This window comes from Ixodes scapularis, unplaced genomic scaffold (genome assembly GCF_016920785.2).
Source record: "Ixodes scapularis isolate PalLabHiFi unplaced genomic scaffold, ASM1692078v2 PGA_scaffold2__306_contigs__length_199485367, whole genome shotgun sequence".
Classification (NCBI taxonomy): Eukaryota; Metazoa; Arthropoda; class Arachnida; order Ixodida; family Ixodidae; genus Ixodes; species Ixodes scapularis.
In genome coordinates, this window is record NW_024609857.1 from 191,829,206 (window position 1) to 191,850,172 (window position 20,967).

The window sequence follows — 20,967 nt, forward strand, 5'->3', positions numbered from 1 at the left end:
AACCACTGGACCAGTCCAGACTATTTTCGTACAATGGCCATACTTCGGAACAACAAGATAACATAACCGATGTCCGCAAAATCCCAGCCTAAATTGTATGCAAGCGACACCCAGTCAGCTGTCCACTTGAATTCCAAGTTTAGTGAAACCAGATTAATTACTTGTCATTTAGGAAACGAGGGATTGAGGAAAATGCGTATGAAGAGATTGGTAGCTCCATACGTTTTCTTAGATCAGGCGTTAAGAGAGGGGAGAAGACGAGCTCTGCAAAAATATATTTCGAACTGACCAATATTAATCCGTTATGAAGCGGTGAAGCTACCATATTAAATTTAGGATCTCTACTCCCTGGGCTAATTAGAATATATAGCTTCTGGTCTTTTTTCTCTGAAGGTGCGTAAGGTCTTAAGCGTGTTTAGTAGAGAAAAACGCATGGGGAATAATATTTAGGCTGAATGAGCTGCATCAGATATGAGTTATATTCTTCTGTTTTTTCTTTGCGAAAACAGTTCTCACAATAAAGAAGGTTTGACTTCTGTCACTGATGCCTACTTTGAAAAAATGATGCTGGATTCGCCTCAAGGGTAGGGATCTGCCAGTTTACTTTTAGAATAATCAATACTTTTGACTCGAAGTCAAATATGTCTGTCAACTTAAAAGGTTACAATGAAGATAGAGAGCGAGAAAATGAGAAAGAAACTAAGGAAGAGAGAGAGAGAAAAAGAGAAAGAGAGAGAGTGCTCGATTTCATAGCAAATACAAGAGAATAGAGAAGGAGAGGTAACAGGAGAGAGGGTCAAAGATACCAGATTTTTAGCGCTTCGAGAGTTTCTCTAGACAAGGAGTACGTTATGCGACGAATTCTGTGTGATTTTTAAGATTCGAAGACATACGCTTCAAACTTCGAACTATAAATTACGGGTATAAAGCGAAAATGAAGTACCTATATCAAGAGTGGAGGAAATTTCCAAAACATTACATAGTGCCAAAAACGGAGAGCCACTATTACTTAAACTGAAGCGTGCTTAACAAACTTTTACAAAGGCGGACAAGGCTATGCAACAGTAGATAGTCACATGTCACCCATTCTCCCATCTTTCACTTCTCCCACTTTCTCCCCTTCTTCCATTTCTTCCCCTCAGAGCCTTCTCGACTCTGCCTTCAAGAGAGGCACCCTCTCCCAATCCCTGTTTATTCCTCCTTGAGCTACATCTTTTCCCTCACCTCCGGATAAGGACAAGGTGCACGTCTCCCTTTGTTCCCGTTAGTCCCTGGTCCTCACCCTCTGTGTCCACCTTCCTTTCCTCTGCTGCCGGCGCTCTGTCGTCGTTGGTCGCTCGCTTCTCTCTGTCCGTCGGGTGTGTGGGACGAAAGGTGACGAGCCACCCCGTGGATTGGCAGGGTTGGCTCTCGCCGGACGGATGAGCGGAAGCCGAAGAGAGAGAGGGGGAAGGAAGAAGCGGGCCGTGGGGCCTTCCACGGCACCCTTTTTCCTCCTCTCTTCGCTCTCGCCCAGAAGAGGTGCCACGAGGTCAGTCGTTGGACAAAACCCCTTCCCCCACACACTTCTCTTCTCTGCCTGCCACACCAGCGCCTCCTACGTGGCCAGGCCGTGGTGCCGAACTTATGACGTCACCTAGAAGAGAAGAACGCGGGCTGGCAGACTAGATACGAGTGATGAGTCAGCGTTCAGCTTTGACTCGTGGTCAGTCAATCAGGACAGAAGTCCCATCCGAACACTGACGCAGCACTCTTGTTTAATCACTGCCCCGCGTTGGCCTCTTCTAGCTGACGCTGAAAATTCGGCGCTACGGCTTTGCCGTCTAGGATGCGTTGGTCACACACACAAGCTACAGCAGCGGACGCTGCGTCGCACACCGTTCACACACCGCCAGCGGGGGACAGGGGTTCGGGGGAAGCCAAGTCCAGTTGACCGGAACTTAAAAAAGAACAAGGGGAAAATGGAGGAAGTTTATGACAATGCCTTGGATTGTAAATAAATGCGTTTCGGCGCCATGGGGTCACGAACATGAATACTGAACTCTGCTTTTCAATTCAGTGGTGTAGGTTGGATGAACTAAGGGATGAATGGTGGCACAGCACACCACCGTCGTAAGAAATTGCAGCTAACGAAATCCTCCGAGACCCCTGTACCTTCGTTGGTTCCACACAAATTCCTCGTCATACCTGCTTGCTCTTTCTTGGTGTTGACAACGACATATGATCCACAATACACATTGTGTTTTTTCAAAGGGGTGATTTTTGCTGCCGTTGTATTTTTACTTGTGAAGTGTGTGGACTTGCTGTCACGAGTTGGCGGTTTTTATCATGCTCTTGCCGAACTCTGCAAGCGTTTGCACGCAGTAAGGTTCTTTATAGAACGTAATCTGCTGAAGCACGCAAGGCTGAAACTGCATGTGGATCATAATTCCAGTTGTGTGGTTTATTCTAGCAAATACTGCTTTATTTTTATGATCATGGCACATTTCACTTATGTCTCTGACTTGCTAATTTTTAACTTGCGCAATTTTTACCTTATCTTATATTTTATATGATGAATGGTTAAACGAAGATCATGAAAACCTTGCTATTGCAGACATTTTGGAGAATTCTGCAAGGGCTCTGTTTTTGTTATCACAAGAACAAAATAGTTTTTTCTCGTAAAAAAAAATAGATTAATATTATGAATGTTGATGGTTCATAAAAAAATTCCAACAGAGCATAGTATTTGACAAAACTAGATTCAATTGTTCGAAAGTGGCACGCGCACGATTTGGCATAGAAACACAAGTTTCTCTTTCTAAAACTCGAACCAGTAAGTTCATTTCTGATATAGTTGCGGTGTTTATATAGTCTTACATTACTCGTATACTAGCCAGCATAACCCAGTGTGTACTTGAGACCACACTGAAACTGCTTAATGCATGGCCTAGTGTATAGTGTAGCCTTAGATTATAAATATTTCATTAAATTAATAACAGTGTTGTTGGATCTTGCCGATTCTAATGAACGCATACGAGTAGGACCTCAGGGAGAGGAGGTTAATGAGTGGGTAGACGCAAAGCAAGCTGCCTTTGTCTCTTTTCATTGGTCGAATGTGTTCGAACGCGAACGCTGAACGCCGGACGCCGACGTGCGGCATTCGAAAGCGGTCAGACAGTGAGTGGATACGTTTACCCACTAATCATTCCAATGAGAGATCGGCGCTCTGGCGTTTCCGCACGCTCTCATCTCCTCCTCTCCCTCAGTTTCTACCCGTATAGTATGCGGAATGCAGGTTCGTCTGCTTCTTTTGCAGGGGTTGTGATGGCGCCAGAGTGCAGAGCTCTGATTGACTCTGATTATAGGACTGTGGATAGACCTCAAAGCACCTTGCTTTGAGGCCGACCTACTATCCTTCATTCAGAGCTAGTCGGAGATCGACGTTCTGACGTCACCAGAACCCCTGCAAAAGAAGCAGATGAACTCGTGCTCCGCATAATTCCGTTCATAGTTCAAATACTACCCACGCTATTGCACGCATTCATTAGAGAGCCATGTGTATTTATGATAAGTAAAGCGACACACCGAAATCAATTTTTTATGTAGTGTTTTGTGAACACCTGCAAATAACAACGTTGATGCGAATAAGTTGCGTTGTTTAATATTACAGACAACTACGCAGTTTACAGCTTCTTTGCTTTGAGGTGTTTTGAAGTCCCATTGGATTAAGCGAGAGAAGTGGTTACATGCCTACTTGGAGTCATAAAGCGTTTTAATCTCCCGTATCTCGACATCATACTATTAGAATTTTGTTTATTACTGAAGAATTCCTTCGGAAAGAACAGAGTCTTGCAAGTGTCTAATGCAGGAATACTCCTTTATCTATCCCTAGTAATCGAGTGCCAACGCAAATTCTTCAGCATAAATCCGATGTTCAGACTCAAAAAAGATTTCTGAATTACTGAAATTAACTTAAATTGTATCATCATTTGCATATCCGTAATGTAGAAGCAGACATTGTAGGCTGGTTTAATTTTTTTTTAGGATTAGGGGACATTTTATGTTGCAGAAAGTACAGGCTAAATATTAACTTATGTTAATTGCGCATTTTTTATTTGGCCAACACAGCTGCTTCAATAATGTCAGAATTGGCTGCATTGCACAAAAAACTTTCAGCAAAAATAAACAATATACATGTAGCGCATGTAACTTGCATGGCACGCTAACAAACTTATATAAAGGATCTTAGTTGATCTAGGAGCACGTGATATTTTAAACCTGCATTGTTTATTAACAATTTAACATTGAAATTCCCGTTAAGGGATTTGAAATGTTTTGTTTCAGTTAAACCTGACCTTTACAAGTATTGATAGTCAAATGTTAAACGATAGGTGCTCGTTTTTTTGCATTTGGTTCACTCTATGACAGGTTATGTACAGCTTAGAAAAGCCCACTTTAAGCGGTATTTCATCAGGATCTCAATCACATTTTGGTCGAAAACATCAAGGCTGATATTGTTCACACAGCTGTGTTATAAACATAAATGTCTTAAGTAGCTTTAAAATAGTACCTTGGTTAAGACGTCAGGATGCTGTTGAAAGGTTACTTTCTGGAATTAACTTGAGACTGTAATGCTACAATGAAGAGTAAAAAACAAAGACAAAAAAAGTGGAAGCCGTTTACAACTCCCTGTAACGCCGAATTAGAGCGCAGCTCTTGAGGAGGAGTAGGGAAGGGTACTGAAGGGGGGGGGGGGGGTCATGTGACCTTGGGGAGGGGGGTCACGTGACCTCATGAAGGGGGGGTCACGTGACCTGGGGGTGTCACGTGACCTCGGGGGGGGGGGGTCACGTGGCTTGGGGGTCCCCAGATAAATTTTTCCGCTAGATCTAGCGGGGAAATTATTCCGCTAGATTTAGTGGGGATATTTTTCCGCTAGATTAAGCGGGGGAATTTTTCCGCTATATTTAGGGGGGGAAATTTACCCATAATGCACCGCGCGTTTACGCCGACGCCGACGCCGCTCAAGCCGCAAACGGGCGCTTAAGAGCTTCGCTCTAAAACAGGCGAGCAAAAGTATGAAGAGAAAATACTTAAACGACAAGTTAGGGAACATTGAAAATCCTTCGGTTTGTATTTGGCTTGTCTTTTTTCAGCGGTAGTTTAGTATCCAGGCCAATATGAGCGACCACATCTTGTGACATGGTACTCGTAAAGTGGTTGTTAGCGCACCAAAGCTCTAGACGCGTGGAGCGAAAGCTGGCGCTGCACCGATCTTTTGCTCAATCGCCGCCGTTGCCCATTTCGATCTGGATGAGATTCGTACCGGAATGTAGTCGTTTTTCACTACTGCGTGATGCACTTTAAAGAACCCAGGCTAGCAGTCGTACTGTATTGGCTAAATTCCTCATTACAGCGTAGACCAGTCTTGCCGTACCTCAGAGGCAGAGCGACCTTAGCCTGTATAAGCACGAACGTCAGTTAGGTTTCGCTTCGTATTCGCTCACACTTGAGTGAAACACAGTATAGGGAGCTTTCAGTTTGTGGGATACAGTACCACGCCCACAGATCTTCGTCTTGTCACTCAAATTGGCCGCGATAGTATCTCGGTCTCAGGTTGATTACAGATTGTATACTAAAGAGGAGTTTCCAACCTGCAACGTGTTTTTGTGCACTGCTCGATTATGTTTATTGTTACTTTAGGTTTTGTGATTGTGTGTTGTTCTTGGAAGGAGATGTCATTAATTCTCTTATGGGCTGTCTTTCTTGCAGAACGATGTTGAGGCACAAGAGCTTAGGTGGAGACAAGCGTAGATTTATTGTGAAGTGCGCGCGAGTGCTTTCGGTGTTTGCAGTGTTTTAGAACAATATGTTTTATCGCGCTTGTCTTTATCCCATGTAGTGTCCCGCCTGCACTTTCTCTCTGTTGATTGTTGTGTGTGAAGAATTCCTAGAAGCACTGTTTCAGAGTCGTCTCATGACTGATCAGAAAAGGCTATATTATGCAACGTCTCTCGGACATAGTAAAATATTGATTTGACTAAACTCAGGATGATTTATATTGATAAATGAATAATACCTGACAAAAATGTGCAACAGAAAGTACTGGCCATTACTCTCGAGACTTGGAAACGAGTATTATTTTTTCCGATTAATACAGCCGTTTCAATTTAACAATTTGCTCCACAGTCGCTTCAATGTATAGGCAAAGGCCTGAGACAACAATAAATACCACAATAAACGTAGAAAATGTAAAAGAAAGTACTGCATAACTAACCCGCCATTGATTTAACTTGACCCTAAAAAGGATTGTGTCAACTGAAACGAAAATGTTGGGATGACCTTTGCCACGGTGCTTCTTGGTGCTCTCTGCACATGTGGAATGCTTTCATCTGGGAGATTATTCTTGCTTTTTCAGTTATAGGAAACAAATTCCGTCATGCCTGAATATCATTTACGTTGTTGCAAATGCACGTGTGTTTGCGTGGCTTCGAAGCGCTCTTCGCTACAATGTTTTCTTTGTAACTTCTTGCAGGCGCTTTCCTGGTTCCCTTCTTTATCAGCATCATCCTCTGCGGCGTGCCGCTCTTCGTCATGGAAGTCTCGATTGGGCAATACCTCAACACTGGCGGCATTGGAATCTGGAATTTGGTGCCCATGTTTAAAGGTGACGTGATCCTCGTGAGCCGTGACTGATTGGGTCACAGGCATGCGGTTTACCTTTTTTTTTTCCTCTAACGTATACAAGTTATTCTGCTTTCTGTGCTATACGATTTTTGTTTTGTTCTTTACAGTTTAAGTCTGAACGTATCCGAGGCTAGGATCTGATGGAGCCAGTCAAGCAAAGTCAAAAGTACAGGAAGTTTCCGAGAAAAGAGAACCGTGTTTTTCAACTCTGCTAAATAAAATATGTATCGCAGAAGGCTCGAACTTCAGAAGAATGTGACGCTTTAGCTGTTGAGATAGGACGCGAAATTCTGAGAACGCGACGTTACCCGGACCAAAAAGAAAATTGAGAAAGACGAAATTTCTTTGCGAGCCGACGTCACCTAGGCCTAATATCGTCTAAGCAAGAAATGACATTGTGGGCGCCTGGAGCATATCTATTTCAGCAAAAGAAACTTGTCAGCAAGAAAGAGAGTATTCGTTCCTTTCTTGCTGGCAAGTTCTTTTATATTTTTCAAAGAAATAGATACGATGGGTTTGTACACTGTCATTTCACGTTTTGACGAGATTAGGCTTAGGTGGACGTGGGCTCATAGAAACAATTTTGTCTTTCTCAATTGTGTTTTGATTAGTGCAGGTAACGTCATCTTCTCAGGCATTGGCGTTCTATCTGAACCGCCAGCGTCACATTCTCACAGGGTGGCAGCCTTCTGCGATGCATAGTTTATTATACCCGCGGTCCGAAAAACGCGGTGCCCTTTTCTCGGGAACTCCCTGTATGCATCCTCCCGGCGCTTATCGCCTTTGTGCGTTCGATGCCACCGACTACACTGATCATGAAAAGTCAACGCACAGCGATTTTTTCGCCCCCCCCCCCTTTTTTTTCCTTGCTGTTCTTGATTGGTTTAGCGGTAATAGAAAATTTACAACGACAACGAGCCTCGTGACAATGTACTTTTGACGTTGCTTTTTTGGCTCTGACGAATCTCAACGTCGGCGGCGGTCGGTCTTGAAGTGAAATGGAATAAATACCTACTATGTTCCGAAAAGATAGTGTAATAATAGAATTTCATAAAAAAAAAAAAACTTAATTTACTTGCAGAACACGGAGACGGCCAATTGCGATCAACAGTAAAATAATCCCAACGGTTCAAAATACAAAAAAAAAACGATGTGCGCAGTGGGAATTTGCATGACGTTTCGTGTGTTCATTGTCACCGCTGGCATCGCATTTTTCAGATTTTTTTGTTTTCCTAGTTTTTTTTGTTTGTTTTTTTCATTCGCTAGCACTTTTTTTTGTTTGCCTTTGCCGTGATTGGCTGCCTTTGTATTCTACCGGAAAGTGAACGCACGGATGGCCTTTAGAGTAAACTTCTGAAAGTGTTCTTTACGGTATTGTGGACCTAGTCAATATAGGAATACATTAGTACGTAAATAAAATATAACGCAAAAAGGAAAACAAATACAAGCAAACTATTTGGAAAGGTTATTGCTCCGTGATGCTGGCTTTACGAATTCGGCGTCTCCGACAACCTCTTCGATTGCAGGTGTGGGATTTGCCTCGATGACCATGATTGGGCTGAGCAACATCTACTACATCGTGCTCATCGCGTACACGCTCTACTACCTGGTAGCGTCGTTCCACAGCCCGCTGCCGTGGGAGCAGTGTGGCAACGAATGGAACACCGACCGCTGCCTGGGCATCCAGGAGAACCACTCGTCCCTCGTCGCGAGGAACCTGACAGCCGCCCAGGCGGTGTCCTCCGTCAAAGAGTACTGGGAGTAAGTCGAAGCATTTTGAACACTGTATACATGGCGGGGATATACAGGGTATCACAAAAGAAAATTTACAGGGTTTTTTTACCGCAGAAATAAACTAGGCATCGCCGGACGCTCATTCTCCTCCGTAAGGTAGCGCTAGAGGTCAAAACCAGATGCAAAAGTGTCAGCCCGATCCGATAGCTTAATCAAAAGTTATAAGCGACTTTCTGAAAATTTCAATGGGAAAATGGCGGCCGACGGAGTTTTCAAACACATGGGGCTCTATGGGCACCAGAAACCGAAAACGGGCAAAAATGAGCTCCATTTTCCCATTGAAATTTTCAGAAAGTCACTTATAACTTTTGATTAAGTTATCGGGTCGCGCTGAAACTTTGGCATCTGGCTGTGACCTCTAGCTCTACCTTAGGGCGGAGAATGAGCGTTCGGCGATGCCTAATTTATTTTTGCGGTAAAAAAAAAAAAAACTGTAAATTTTCTTTTGTAACACCCTGTGTATAGGGCGTTCACAATGAATGCTGGCGCAGTAAAACGAGTCGGGAAATCTCGGCGTTTGCACATTGAAAGCTAGAACATTCACCGAATCTGCACTTAGGTGGTCGGTTTTACCCGGCGAAATTTCAAGGCACTGCTTTTTTTTTTTTCCTGCCAAAAGATGAGATCAGCAAACTTGCCAGGGTCAACGGCGGACGTGTCTGCAGACGACTGAGTGAGCGATGGTCGTTACGTGTGGCGCCATCTCCCGATATGCGCCGCACGATAGTATGCGCGAAAAAAGGGATCACGTGGTGTAAGCCGACGGTTGACTGATCCGACGAGCAGGTAGCTTCCATAGCCTTAAAGTTATTTTATTGCAAAACACGCATATTTGGTCTAAAAGGGTATTCAATAACATGATGCTCGATGTTTTTGTATACTCGTGCCGTAACACCTTTAAATCAAACGTCAAAAAAAAAAAGAGACACGGTATGTTTTACTTTTGTAGTTTCAGCAAAACATGTCCTGTAATGGTTAGTCCTTCCCTCAAAATTGTTTTCCCTTTAGACAAATGACAAACGCCCATTTTCGACTATCAACCAAAGCAAAATTAGTGTTTTCAAGACTCGAGGGAAGTTTCAACAATGTACCGTTTGTTCACTAAAAACGTTCTTTAGGGACCAGTTGGTGACTATGAAGCGCAAAAGAATGCTTTAAATAGTACTTGACATGTCTACGGCCAGTGTTTGTAGTTTCTTTTTTTCGTTTAGTCGACAAGTTTAACGTTCTGTGGCCTCTAAAGTGGCTCCAACTTTCTCCCTCCCCTCTCTTTCTCTCATATTTTGTTGGTAAGCTCATTTGTTAAGAACTTTGCGTCACATGGCACCGACGAACGCTTATTCCATGAACAATGTTTTTAGAACTATAAAACACTGTAGGTGGAAAACACTTTTGAACCTAAAGCACTATGTAACAGGTGTTTCCTTCGTATAATATGATTGTATGGAGTGATACTATTTTATAATTACCGCATGGGCATTTATGTGTTCCGCACTTATCATTAATAGGTTTCTGTGCCGATTGTGTGGGCTAAGAGAACAAGCAACCTGGGATAATGGCCTACACATTTATGCTGAAATAAGTAGAGGTACAAGCGCTACGACATAACAGGTATAGATTATAACATGTTTTGGAGAGATAACGTCTAGTAATAAAGCTTTTATGAAGCCTTGGGTATATCGCGTGTCATTTAACTGATATCCGTTTTCTGCCCGCCATAGTGTTTTTTTGTGTCCTGCCCTTACGTTATGATGAACTGTATTGTGCTGTAAGATGTGCATCGCGAATTGTGAACAGCTCATTTACAATATAAAAACGTTGCGAGATTTAGATTTTGCAAACTTCTCCCCTGTCATAAAATTCGTGGTTCACATTCATCTGTCGCATCGACCTGAGAAATGTATAGGCTAATGCTCTTTATCTCTGATCGCTTTTCGTCTTTCTTGCCTCTACTCGCTTTGAGCGTTCCAACTTCGAGTGATGTGTCAAGAGTCACCGCCATTGTTCAATAAAGATTCTATTGCCATCGTGCGTTACTGCTGCTTCGACCGCGTTGTAGACACCATGGCCGTGTTCCAAAATTTACTCGATCTTACTCCTGGGTAAGGGTTTTGTACCGTCGGCGTTCTAAAACCTACCCGCGTCCAGCGTTTTTCAATCAGTGCTGTCACGTGATACGATCCGCCGGAGTAACCGGATCCATTTGGGTAAGATTTGAAACACAGCCCCTATCGCGAAGCTGTGGTTCTTATCACACAAAATTAAACTTTATTATTCTTGTATATAAAACACAGCAAGCCCAAGAGGAACATAAAGGTTCTGCTTAGTTATTTGCAAAAATAGTGCCCCACACTATCATCATGTTCCTACACGCACCATAAACACAACAATAATAAAAAAAAAAGCTCGAGGTTTTTGCTTGTTATTGAGCAATTTTTTGTAATCATTAAAATGTATAGCAGCTGCGTAATTCCCGCATTAGATATTTGCATAATTGTAGATTAGAGTAATTTCTCTTTTAACTTGTGAGCCTATTGCACATATAGAAAGACCATATACTGGAGACAAATTGTGACTAAGAATGAGCGGTGATTTTCCCTTTCAGGCGTAACGTCCTAGACATCACGAACGGACTGGAGGAGGTCGGTTCTCTGAGACCTGAGCTCGCACTCTACCTTCTTCTAGCATGGTTCCTCGTATATACTGTAATCTGGAGGGGACTTCATCAAAGTGGGAAGGTAAGCAGAGCAGGAGAACCTAATATGTTCTAAGGAACTATATTGAAAAGTCGTCAATAACTTACTTTATCGTTTTAATTCTGAACAATTGGTAATATTGATAGCTTCCAAGTTCTGGCGTGTCCTATTCCGCAAATCCGTGTTAAAGAGCGGAATCGAAGTAGTATCTTAAACCACAGGCTGCCGATTTGGGATCTTCACCAGGTCACTCGCAAATTTATCATTGATATTAGAATTACGACTTCTAATGAATAAAGCAGAAGTAATAATAAATAAAACATACACCAACAAAATCCCCGTTTAAAGGGGGAACCCTACTCCTCAACGGCCATAGCCGCAATCAACCCCTGAAGAAGAGACCGAGCAGGTCTCGAAACGCAAGGTTCCGCCTTTAAACGAGGATTCGGTTGCTGTACATTTTATTTATTATTATTGTTGCTTCACAACTAGGGAGACTTCTCTCGAATGTTCACTTTCCAATAAAGCAGAAGATATTAATCCAGCGACTCAAGATGACTGCTTATGCCTTGATTGACTCCTCGTCTTATTGTTAGGAAGATGGAAATAGCCACTTCTTTGTGTTGATGATAAATGTTTTACTTGTCTTTTTGAAGTAAACGTTCTTGTGACTGTCGCGGCGCATGAGGAGTTCCTTGGAAATAAATCCTCGAAATGTGTATGTCTTAGTTCTTGCAGCTCTGCCAACACTTTTTGTTTTGGAAATGCTGTGCTGTATTATCTATTTATATAAGACTGTGTAGTTTCTGACTGCTTTTATTGGTAGTTTTTTTTATGCTTGCTGAATTTGAAAGTTAATTGCGAAATAAAGAGGAGGACCCCTTAGTTAACATGAAGATGACGAGGCATGTGGCCGTTCTCTTCTCCCTCGCAGATCATCTGGTGCACGGCCCTGTTCCCGTACCTCATCCTATTTATTCTCTTCATCCGCGGCGTCACCCTGGAGGGTGCTTCGGACGGTCTGCTCTACTACCTCCGTCCGGACTGGACGAAACTCAGGGACCCAAGGGTATGCCAAATTCACCTTCACCTATTCTTCTTCCTAAATCAAAAACAAAAAAAAAAATGAATACACAGCTGATACAGCTCGCTCGTGGAGCCCTTAATGATGGTTTTCTAGGCAAGGGAAGCAATCGCACGCTGCTTAGCTGCTGCGTTTGAATAATTTCTTAGTTTTCGGAAAAGAGCTGAATATCTTGATGGCTTTATTGTAAAAGGCTTTAGAAAAAAAGCCCACTTTAAATATTTTAGAAAAAAAAACAAAACAAATACACCGGAAGTGGTGGTAGAAAAGCGGGTGCTTGCAAATTTCTCATAGGTGACCATTTTGAGATCTCAAGCGAATATTGTGCTAAGACTAGTTCTACTCGTTACTGAATAACAGAGTGCATTATTTCTCAATCAAAAGCGATCATAATGCATGAACACCTATAATCAAACGTATCTTGTCTTCCCGGTACTAAACTAAAGCTAGGTTAGTTTGGCATAAAACTAACCAAACGTTTGAAACACGGGTTTCAAAGGCAAGTATCAAACGATGTTTGAAACCAGAATTTGTTGTACATATTTTTATGATTCACTCTCACCCACGGACGTACCCACGCATACCGGCACACGCGTGCATATGTGAGGCGCACCCTTAAATATCTTCGTGTTTGCTTTCCAGCGGGAGATTCAGGAAGTCAATAACTTCAATTTACAGAAGTATTCAAACGAATTACAAAGCTCGCAATATATGATTAGAGCTGAGAAGTGGAATGTGCGCAGGGACGCATTGTCCCTGCGCACATTCCAATTTAAAATGCAATTTGACCTTTCCGGTCAAATTGCATTTTAAACGTTTTAATTAGACGGTATTTTTTCGCAGTTCGCAGTGATTGGCTGCCTGCGTGTTCTGCGAGAAAGTGAACATGGAGGCTATACTTCCAACATTTTCTCGTTTACTTGCATTCATGAAAGATTGCCTGCCATTAACACTATCAATGGTGATATTTTTTTTATCTTGTGGCTCCCTAATACTCTTGACTTGCTTCGACATACCGACATATTACTCGCTTATGTTGTTTCTTTCAAATAATGAAAATACGGTTTAGCTTAATTTTTTGTACTAGGTACTTAAAAAAAAGTAATTATTCGGCGGAATCTTTGACAACACTACATCCGTCAAAGTCCCAATCATACGCTATCAATGAAGCCTTTTGCGTACTCAGGAAAGTGGTTGTTTACCGAAGTCTTTGGTTCTTTCACATGCTGGTTTGAACAACTTCCGATTTTTATCCAGTTAAAAATACAGTAGTATCAGTGTAATCTTTGGAAATTAGTTTTAGTGCATTGTTAAATACAAATAAGCTCTAGCGTAACTTTCAACATTATGAATTGCAAGAAAAAAAAACAAAAAAAAAACAGTTTGTTGCAATTTGCAGAATGGCACCAACTTAATGCCTTTCACTTCGGATTCGGTAACATTCGCAACATATCATTTACATTTACAGCATATCCTTTACATTTGCAGCTCCTCAGCATGACATAACAATGCTGATTCTTCGTTGCAATATTTTGTATTCGTGCAGTAATTTCGGCGTTTGTTATGGGTGAGCAAAGTGCCGTTTAGACAGAGAAGTTTAATTTATTGACCTTGCTTTCTGCAGGTGTGGATCGCGGCGGGCACGCAGGTGCTTTTTTCCTACGGCATCGGCATTGGTGCCAACGTGGCCCTGGGCAGCTACAACAAGTACAACCACAATTTCTACAGGTGAGTGGCAAACAACTTTGCCCGAGTTGCTCGGTTTGCGAATCAGTCTAAACCTTTTGCACGTCAAGTAACTATAATCACGTGGACACTAGCAGCGACTCTATACAGGATGTTTATGTTTACGCTTTAGAGATTTGTAAAAAAAATGTCGTGAAAGATACTGTAATTCGGTTTATGCAGGCGAGTTATACGGTCAATGGGGGCATAATATGGGGGGCGAATCGTCACGAAAAGTTGAGTAATTAACTGGAATTCGTTAATTGACGTTTGGATTGTGAAAATAGACATATGGTTCCAATTAAAAACTTGCTGAGCGTCATGAAAAAACACTAAGTCAGTAATTTCCTTAAAAAGACCCAGCGCACTCTAGAAGTGAGCTAAAGTTGCCACTCCTGTAACAGGCAAAAAACTGACGGTGAGAAAACGTGGATGATAAAAAGAGACGGAAACCCGCATGGGTGCGTTTTCGCACCGGTAGCCTTGCACCCGCTGCACGAATGGTAACTTCAGCTCAGCACCGTGCTTTCAACGTGATCCACTTTCTAATATTTGTTTATTTAGTGGTTTTCGATGACACTCAGCAAGTTTCAGATTAGAACCATGCGTAAATAGCCGACTGATCGTATCTACGCTATGTCTCCCCCAGCCGTATAACTAACCCGCACAAACTCGTTAAGCTCAAGAATAAACAACCTGCGTATTGGTTCACTGATGGGTGAAACCAGAACACATGGTTTAATATTTCTCGATACGTCTTATGATTTCAGTTGTGTCAGCTCATGATATTTAACGTATTACAAAACAACTAAGCCGCTGTTCTATAAATATTTAGTGCAGGATGTGTTAAACCCACGGGGGAAGTAACAGATCAATTATTTTGCTATCAAAAAAAAAAAGACAATAAAGGAAACTCCCTCAATAGATTTTTTTCTTGTCTCGGCTAACTAAACAGTTTAATGTGCTTTGCCATTTCACAACTTCAATATTACTGAATTATTATTTTCTAGCGAAACTTCTCCCGGCCGCAGTGAATGCATAAAAGTTCTTATTAGAACCATATGTAATTAGCCCCAGAGAGACGGAGAAGATAAATGAAACTCGTGGAGAGATGCCCGATTTGTGTGAAAGGAGGTAAATCCCAGCGGAGCTGTTTCGTTAAACGAGAGTTTGGAAACCCGTTTTTCGAAGAAATGATGCACGCATAAACGGTTTAACTATTGCTAATAAGGAAATATTTGAAAGTGTATCACACGACTACTACGCGCCACACCTGGGCTTCTGTTGGACATCCAGGTGTGGCGCGTAGTAGTCGTGTGATACACTTTCAGATATTTCCTTATTAGCAATAGTTAAACCGTTTATGCGTGCATCATTTCTTCGAAAAACGGGTTTCCAAACTCCGGCCGTTTCTTGAGCTGCCCAAAGAAACAGCATTTTTTTGACTATCCGGACTTTAGTCATCACAATATGATATTAATTTTCTCGATATTAAAAAGAGCAATTGAGAAAACCGTAAATGAAGATGGTGCCGAAACCAAGATTGAAATTTTCGCGCGCTCTCCAGTGGCGTGACGTCACAAACGGTTCATTGTTTCAGGTCGCGCAGGTAGTCTTAAACAGAGAAGGTCGAGTGTTTTTGCGTGCTTCTCAGTGAATTAGCTACCAACCATTCTTTTCCAACCATCAAACGTCGTGCAATCAGTTGGTAACATGGCTTACTGCCCACTTTGTACAGTTTCTGTCGTCGCACGTCAATGCTGCTACTAGGGGCTCCCCGTTTGAGAAACAGGATGAAAACGAAATTCGAAAATTCACTAACTTCGCGAAATGTCTTTCTTTTCGCACAATACTTGGAGAACTGATACAGGCGTGTCTATAAGTGTGTTGAGTCACTTTTGGGGCAATAAGTGCGCACAAAAAAATCTCCGGAACATCCCTTTAAAGGCCCACTAGAATAAGAGACGGCTAAACGCCCTAAAGTACAGCCGTTTTGGCGCACCGCGGTGAAACAGCTTGTGTTATATTTACCACGAAGCGAAACCGCGATGCAAAAATAAAAAACGGCTCTTTTTTTTTTGTTTTAAACAACGGCGGAAGTTAACGTAACAAGTAAATTGAGCCACATTTTTTTAGAGTACTAGTAGTGGGCATTCCGTAAGAAACAAGGATTTGTTCCTACAAATTGTGAAATTAAGTAGGACAGAAAAAGAATGCTACTGTCATGGCGACACACCAAAATACTCACAAAAGATATCACGCGGTCTTGGCACTCTGTCAGAGGCACATGGAATAATATATATAGATATATAAATCTCAAGTTATATTTGTCCACACACTCCTTCATGTCGTCTTCGATTGAGTAACCACATATGCGAGCGTGTCAGAAATAGATCGGTACTACGACATTCCGGTTGTCTTTGAACCGGTTGAAACCGCATTTTTCAGGAGACACTCGAGCGAGCTGTTTCAGTTTGCAACCTAAACGCGTACGAGATGTATCCCACAAAATACTGCCCATTGCACGATCTAATTCAGAGCGATTATTTATTGAACCAATATTAACAAGATAGGGGATAAACAATGCACACCACTAGCACTGCTAATGACAAAATGCTGTATGAGGGGGAGGGGGAAGAGGAGGTCCCTGCAAAATGCAAGATTTCGGGGAGGGAAGGGGGGGCCAGGCCCCATGCCCCCCCCCCCCCCCCCCCTCCCCTGGCTACGTGCCTGGCTCCAGGATGTCCCGTCCGCCCGCTCGCCGACTCTGCTCAGTGGGCTGAAATTAATTCATTAACGCGAAACGTGATTAGGGTAGGTTCCACAAAGAGCGTAACCGCGAATTTCCCGCTAAATTTAGCGAGGAAGTTTTCCCCGCAATTTTCCCGCTAAATCTAGCGGGAAAACTGAATTCGTCTGTAGGCCACGCGACATCGAGCCATGCGATGTCATTTTCCCAGCTACATTTAGCGGGCAATGGGGTGGAGAGGAGTGTATATTCCTGGAGGCAGGACTCGAGAAGGAATGCCTGGAGTTTACTAGCGCTGAACCAACTCTAACCGCTGATTGGTCAATGGGGTGGAGAGGAGTGGGCGGAGTCGTGGAGGCAGAGCTCGAGAAGGAATGCCTGGCGGTTACTAGCGCTGAACCAAGAGCGTTTTGCGTATAGTAACACAATTGCGGGGCAATTGGCGATACATTTCTGGCTACAAATGCGAAGCCTTCAGGGCAGGAGCATATTACGCGTGACATAGATGTTGACCTGCGTTAAGAAAATGAGCATGTTGATTTTGAAAAGTTGCGAGGCGGAAAAAGAACACTTCCTGTATTAACGCTTCGTTCTTCTCATTAAAACGGTTAAAAAATGCAGCTGACATTTCGTTGCACCAAAGCGTGTCTCCGACCAGCCGAAGTATACGCCTTTTTCGTTTTCCCTCGTCTTTAGCTACGTAATTCACAAATTCAAAATGCAAAAAAAAGAGAAAAAACTATTCTTTACAACGTGGAACAAGTAAAAAAATATAGAAAAAGCCAAACAAGAACGATATATAGTCGCGATAAAACGTGAGCTTCTTGAGGGGGTGTGGCCAGAGCAAAACGATGTTTTCCCGCATACCGGAAGTTTCGGGATTCGAGATAGCGTCCCAGGCGTAGAAAATGTCTATACACACCTAAAGTCAACAATTTCAGCTGCGTTTGGAGTTCTGTGTTTGTCCGTTCCTACTCTAGGGTTATCCATGTCAGTGTTAATCGAGCTCGCCTGCACACTTCCTCTAGCCATAAGTGTACACGAAACCAACAGTGTGTAGTAGCAAAAAGGGCAGACAGCGCGCAACAAACACGGACAAAGTAAAATAAGTGCACACGAGACAAGCGCTGACTCTGTGCACTCCTTTTACGTTGTTCCTATTTGTTTCGGCGCGCTGTTTGCCCTTTTGTCATCATGAAACAGCGAACCCACATTGCCACCCTAATTTAGTGTATAGCATTTTAAACGGTAATTGTTTCCCTCGTTGCATAGCGATAACGATTACAGGTCTGCAGTTGGCTAACAAAGACACCGAGAGAAAAATCGGAAAGAACAAAACGACAACAAATGTACATCGACACAATGTAAAGAAAAGAAAAAAGAAAAGGAAAATAGTCACGTGCGGGAGAAGTTTCGCGCTACAAAAATGCTTATAAATATCCGCAGTGGAATTTTTTATTTTTTTGGTACAATTTAGTTGACGACCCGTGTCAGATAAATGGGGTCTCTTCGAGGTTGCCAAAAATCATGACTTTTTTTTAGAAAAAAATAAAATAAATCATATTCATTTGATATAAATTAGATTAATTTAATTTAAGTCATTTGTTTTACGACATTTAAAATTGAAAGATTGATCGATAAATCCATCCAATCACTGATGACAACGGAAATGAAAGAATTATTGTAAATTTTTAGTAAAATTTAGTTAACTACTTTTTATCGATGTAACCCCAGTCATGCTAAAACAATTGACCTGTTTGATATTTTTAGTCATCTTATTTTCGAGCTCTGATTTGCTTTTAATAAAACATTACTTTTTCTAGTTTTTGTTTCTTCCTTTCACGTTCCGATTTACTTGCAATAGGACATTACGTAACTCATGAACGATGTGAGAAATAGAAATAATCCTCAATGATCCGATTTGCTCAGAAGAGCAATGATTTTTGCTCGTGCTCATCCTGATATAAATCTTTCTTGCTTGATGATTTATTTTTATTTCACCACAAAACAAATTCACATATAAAGCATCAAAGGGTAAGTAAACAGTAAATGAAATCTTTTTTTTTTCCAGAAGGAATGCGCGAAATGTTTGATTTAAATCATATTTTTGGTCTCATTTAAATCAAGATTTAAATATTGATTTATATCGTCTTGACTTTTTTTATTCACCCTAACTCTACGCTCAAGTGCAGATCTATAGAATTTATTGCACGAGTCTGACACGTTTGCGTGTTTGCGAATGCTTGCAGGGACTCGATGATCGTGTGTACCATATGTAGCGGGACCAGCCTCTTTGCGGGCCTGGTCATCTTCTCGGTTCTGGGGCACATGGCGCACATTCAGGACAAGGACGTCTCTGAAGTCGCCAGATCAGGTTTGTACTAGTCTTGGGGCAATTTTCGTTCACCTAGAAATAAGCCCCTGCCACGTTGTGCGTTACAAACTTTTTTTGTGTGTGTGCGACACTAAAACATTAATGAGAAGTGTTTCTTTAATTTCACAATTTATATTTGATATAATTCAGTTAACCATTTTGCAAAAGTATAATGGGTGTCTGTAGGTATATATTCTACACAGACTTCTCTGCTACTCTTAAAACATGTGGAACATTTTGTGGAAAATGGCGATCAGCGGTAAACATAATCAATTGTAAATGTTTTGCAATAAAGAACGCTACAAAGCACTTTACTTTTATTTGATTGGTTGATCCTTCTGGATCGCGTATGCTTATAAAAAACAAGATAAAAGCTTCAGCATGACCAGTTTATCGGTTAAAACTAATATTCTTTTATATAGAAAAAACAACGAAATAAGGAACGTTGCACGCACCACAGGCTTGTCTATAAGATTCGGTTCACGTAGCAGTGTTTAGAGGTAAATACACCAAACCAGAGATTCTGTTTACATTGAGGGGTTCGGTGATCGAGCATGGTGATGCACCGTAGCTTGATAACCTACAGGGCGAAAGCTCGCGCTATGTTCTCAGGCATGATGAGTACATATCGGGCTCCTGCCTGTTTAGATGAGTGAACATTGTATACCCTCCTGCATTTGTGTAACAGCTGGACCCCAGATCAGCTGCCATACTGAACCCACCAAACCGCCGCTCCAAAGCAACAACATGAGCCTTTGTTAGGCTACTTTCACGGTGTTTAACTATTAAAAAAAATTATGATACTGAACGAAAGCCTTTAGTATGGAGCCTCATGTAGCCTCTTTTTCAAATGACTTGGGGTGTATATATCATCTCAAAATTCATCGCGGAAAAAAGTTGTGAAGTAATATGACCTTGTATGTGTTCCTGTTGCTGATAGTATGGTATTTGACGTCATGTTAAAAAATGATGATGGTGACCCTGGTGTCTTTACTGGATGACAACGCTACAATCCAGTACTTGGCATCATTTCCAAAAAAAAAGATGATGACGATGGCGATGCTTACCCAGCTGTATGGCGTTGCTGTTGAACATGTCTTTAGGGGTGACTATGTTACGATTGGCTACTTGACTTCATCTCCGCGAAGATGATGACGATGATGACCATGATGCCTGATGTCCCAGGCCCCGGCTTGGCATTCCTGGCCTACCCCGAGATGGTAGTGCAGCTTCCGTTCGCACCCGTCTGGGCGGTCCTGTTTTTCCTGATGCTCATCGTGCTGGGAATCGACAGCCAGTTCTGCACTGTCGAGGCCTTGGTCACGGGTCTGGTGGACGAGTTCGCCTCCACCCTAAGGCCCTACCGGCGACTGTTCACTCTCGGCGTCGTGATCGTCCAGTTCCTGCTGGGTCTACCCCTCGTCACTCAGGTGATTCCCACGGACATCTCGTCCGTGTAACAGCCTCCGGAAATTGCCACTAGGAAATCATTCCCAGTCAAAAGTTGTCAGAGTACCGTTGTTTTAGGGAATCACGATATGCCACTGTAGCAGTTATTGTTGGTGTCAGTCAGTGGCACGCTAAATGAAGGACTCGGTATGTGTATTGAATGGCAATGTAAGAGAATAAATATAACAGAGGCTGTTTTCTGATAGAAATGTGAGAACGAGTGTGAACGAAAGCACTAAACAGAAACCTGACTGCTGAGTTGCAGAAGAGGGTGGAAAATACAATCCTTAAGATATATTGATAAGATAACATTGATTTAGCTTCTTTCATTATAAGGTCTGATGAACAAAGAGGATACGATACCTAGTAGCAGAGAAATTGAACGATCGGAACTAATTATCAGTATTTGCAGCGGGAATATTAGAAA

The 20,967-nt window shown here is 42.2% G+C and overlaps 1 protein-coding gene across 1 annotated transcript in view; it reads left to right on the forward strand.

Annotated features, from left to right (window-relative positions):
- The window catches only part of LOC8051709 (sodium- and chloride-dependent GABA transporter 1), a 52,257-nt gene that overhangs the window by 23,900 nt on the left and 7,390 nt on the right, over window positions 1-20,967 (forward strand). Inside the window, exons 2-8 of the mRNA XM_040208922.3 lie at window positions 6,518-6,649; window positions 8,196-8,430; window positions 11,069-11,201; window positions 12,094-12,228; window positions 13,868-13,971; window positions 18,967-19,091; window positions 20,277-20,521. Coding sequence (XP_040064856.2) covers window positions 6,518-6,649; window positions 8,196-8,430; window positions 11,069-11,201; window positions 12,094-12,228; window positions 13,868-13,971; window positions 18,967-19,091; window positions 20,277-20,521 — 1,109 coding nt within the window. The remainder of the gene's footprint in view (window positions 1-6,517; window positions 6,650-8,195; window positions 8,431-11,068; window positions 11,202-12,093; window positions 12,229-13,867; window positions 13,972-18,966; window positions 19,092-20,276; window positions 20,522-20,967) is intronic.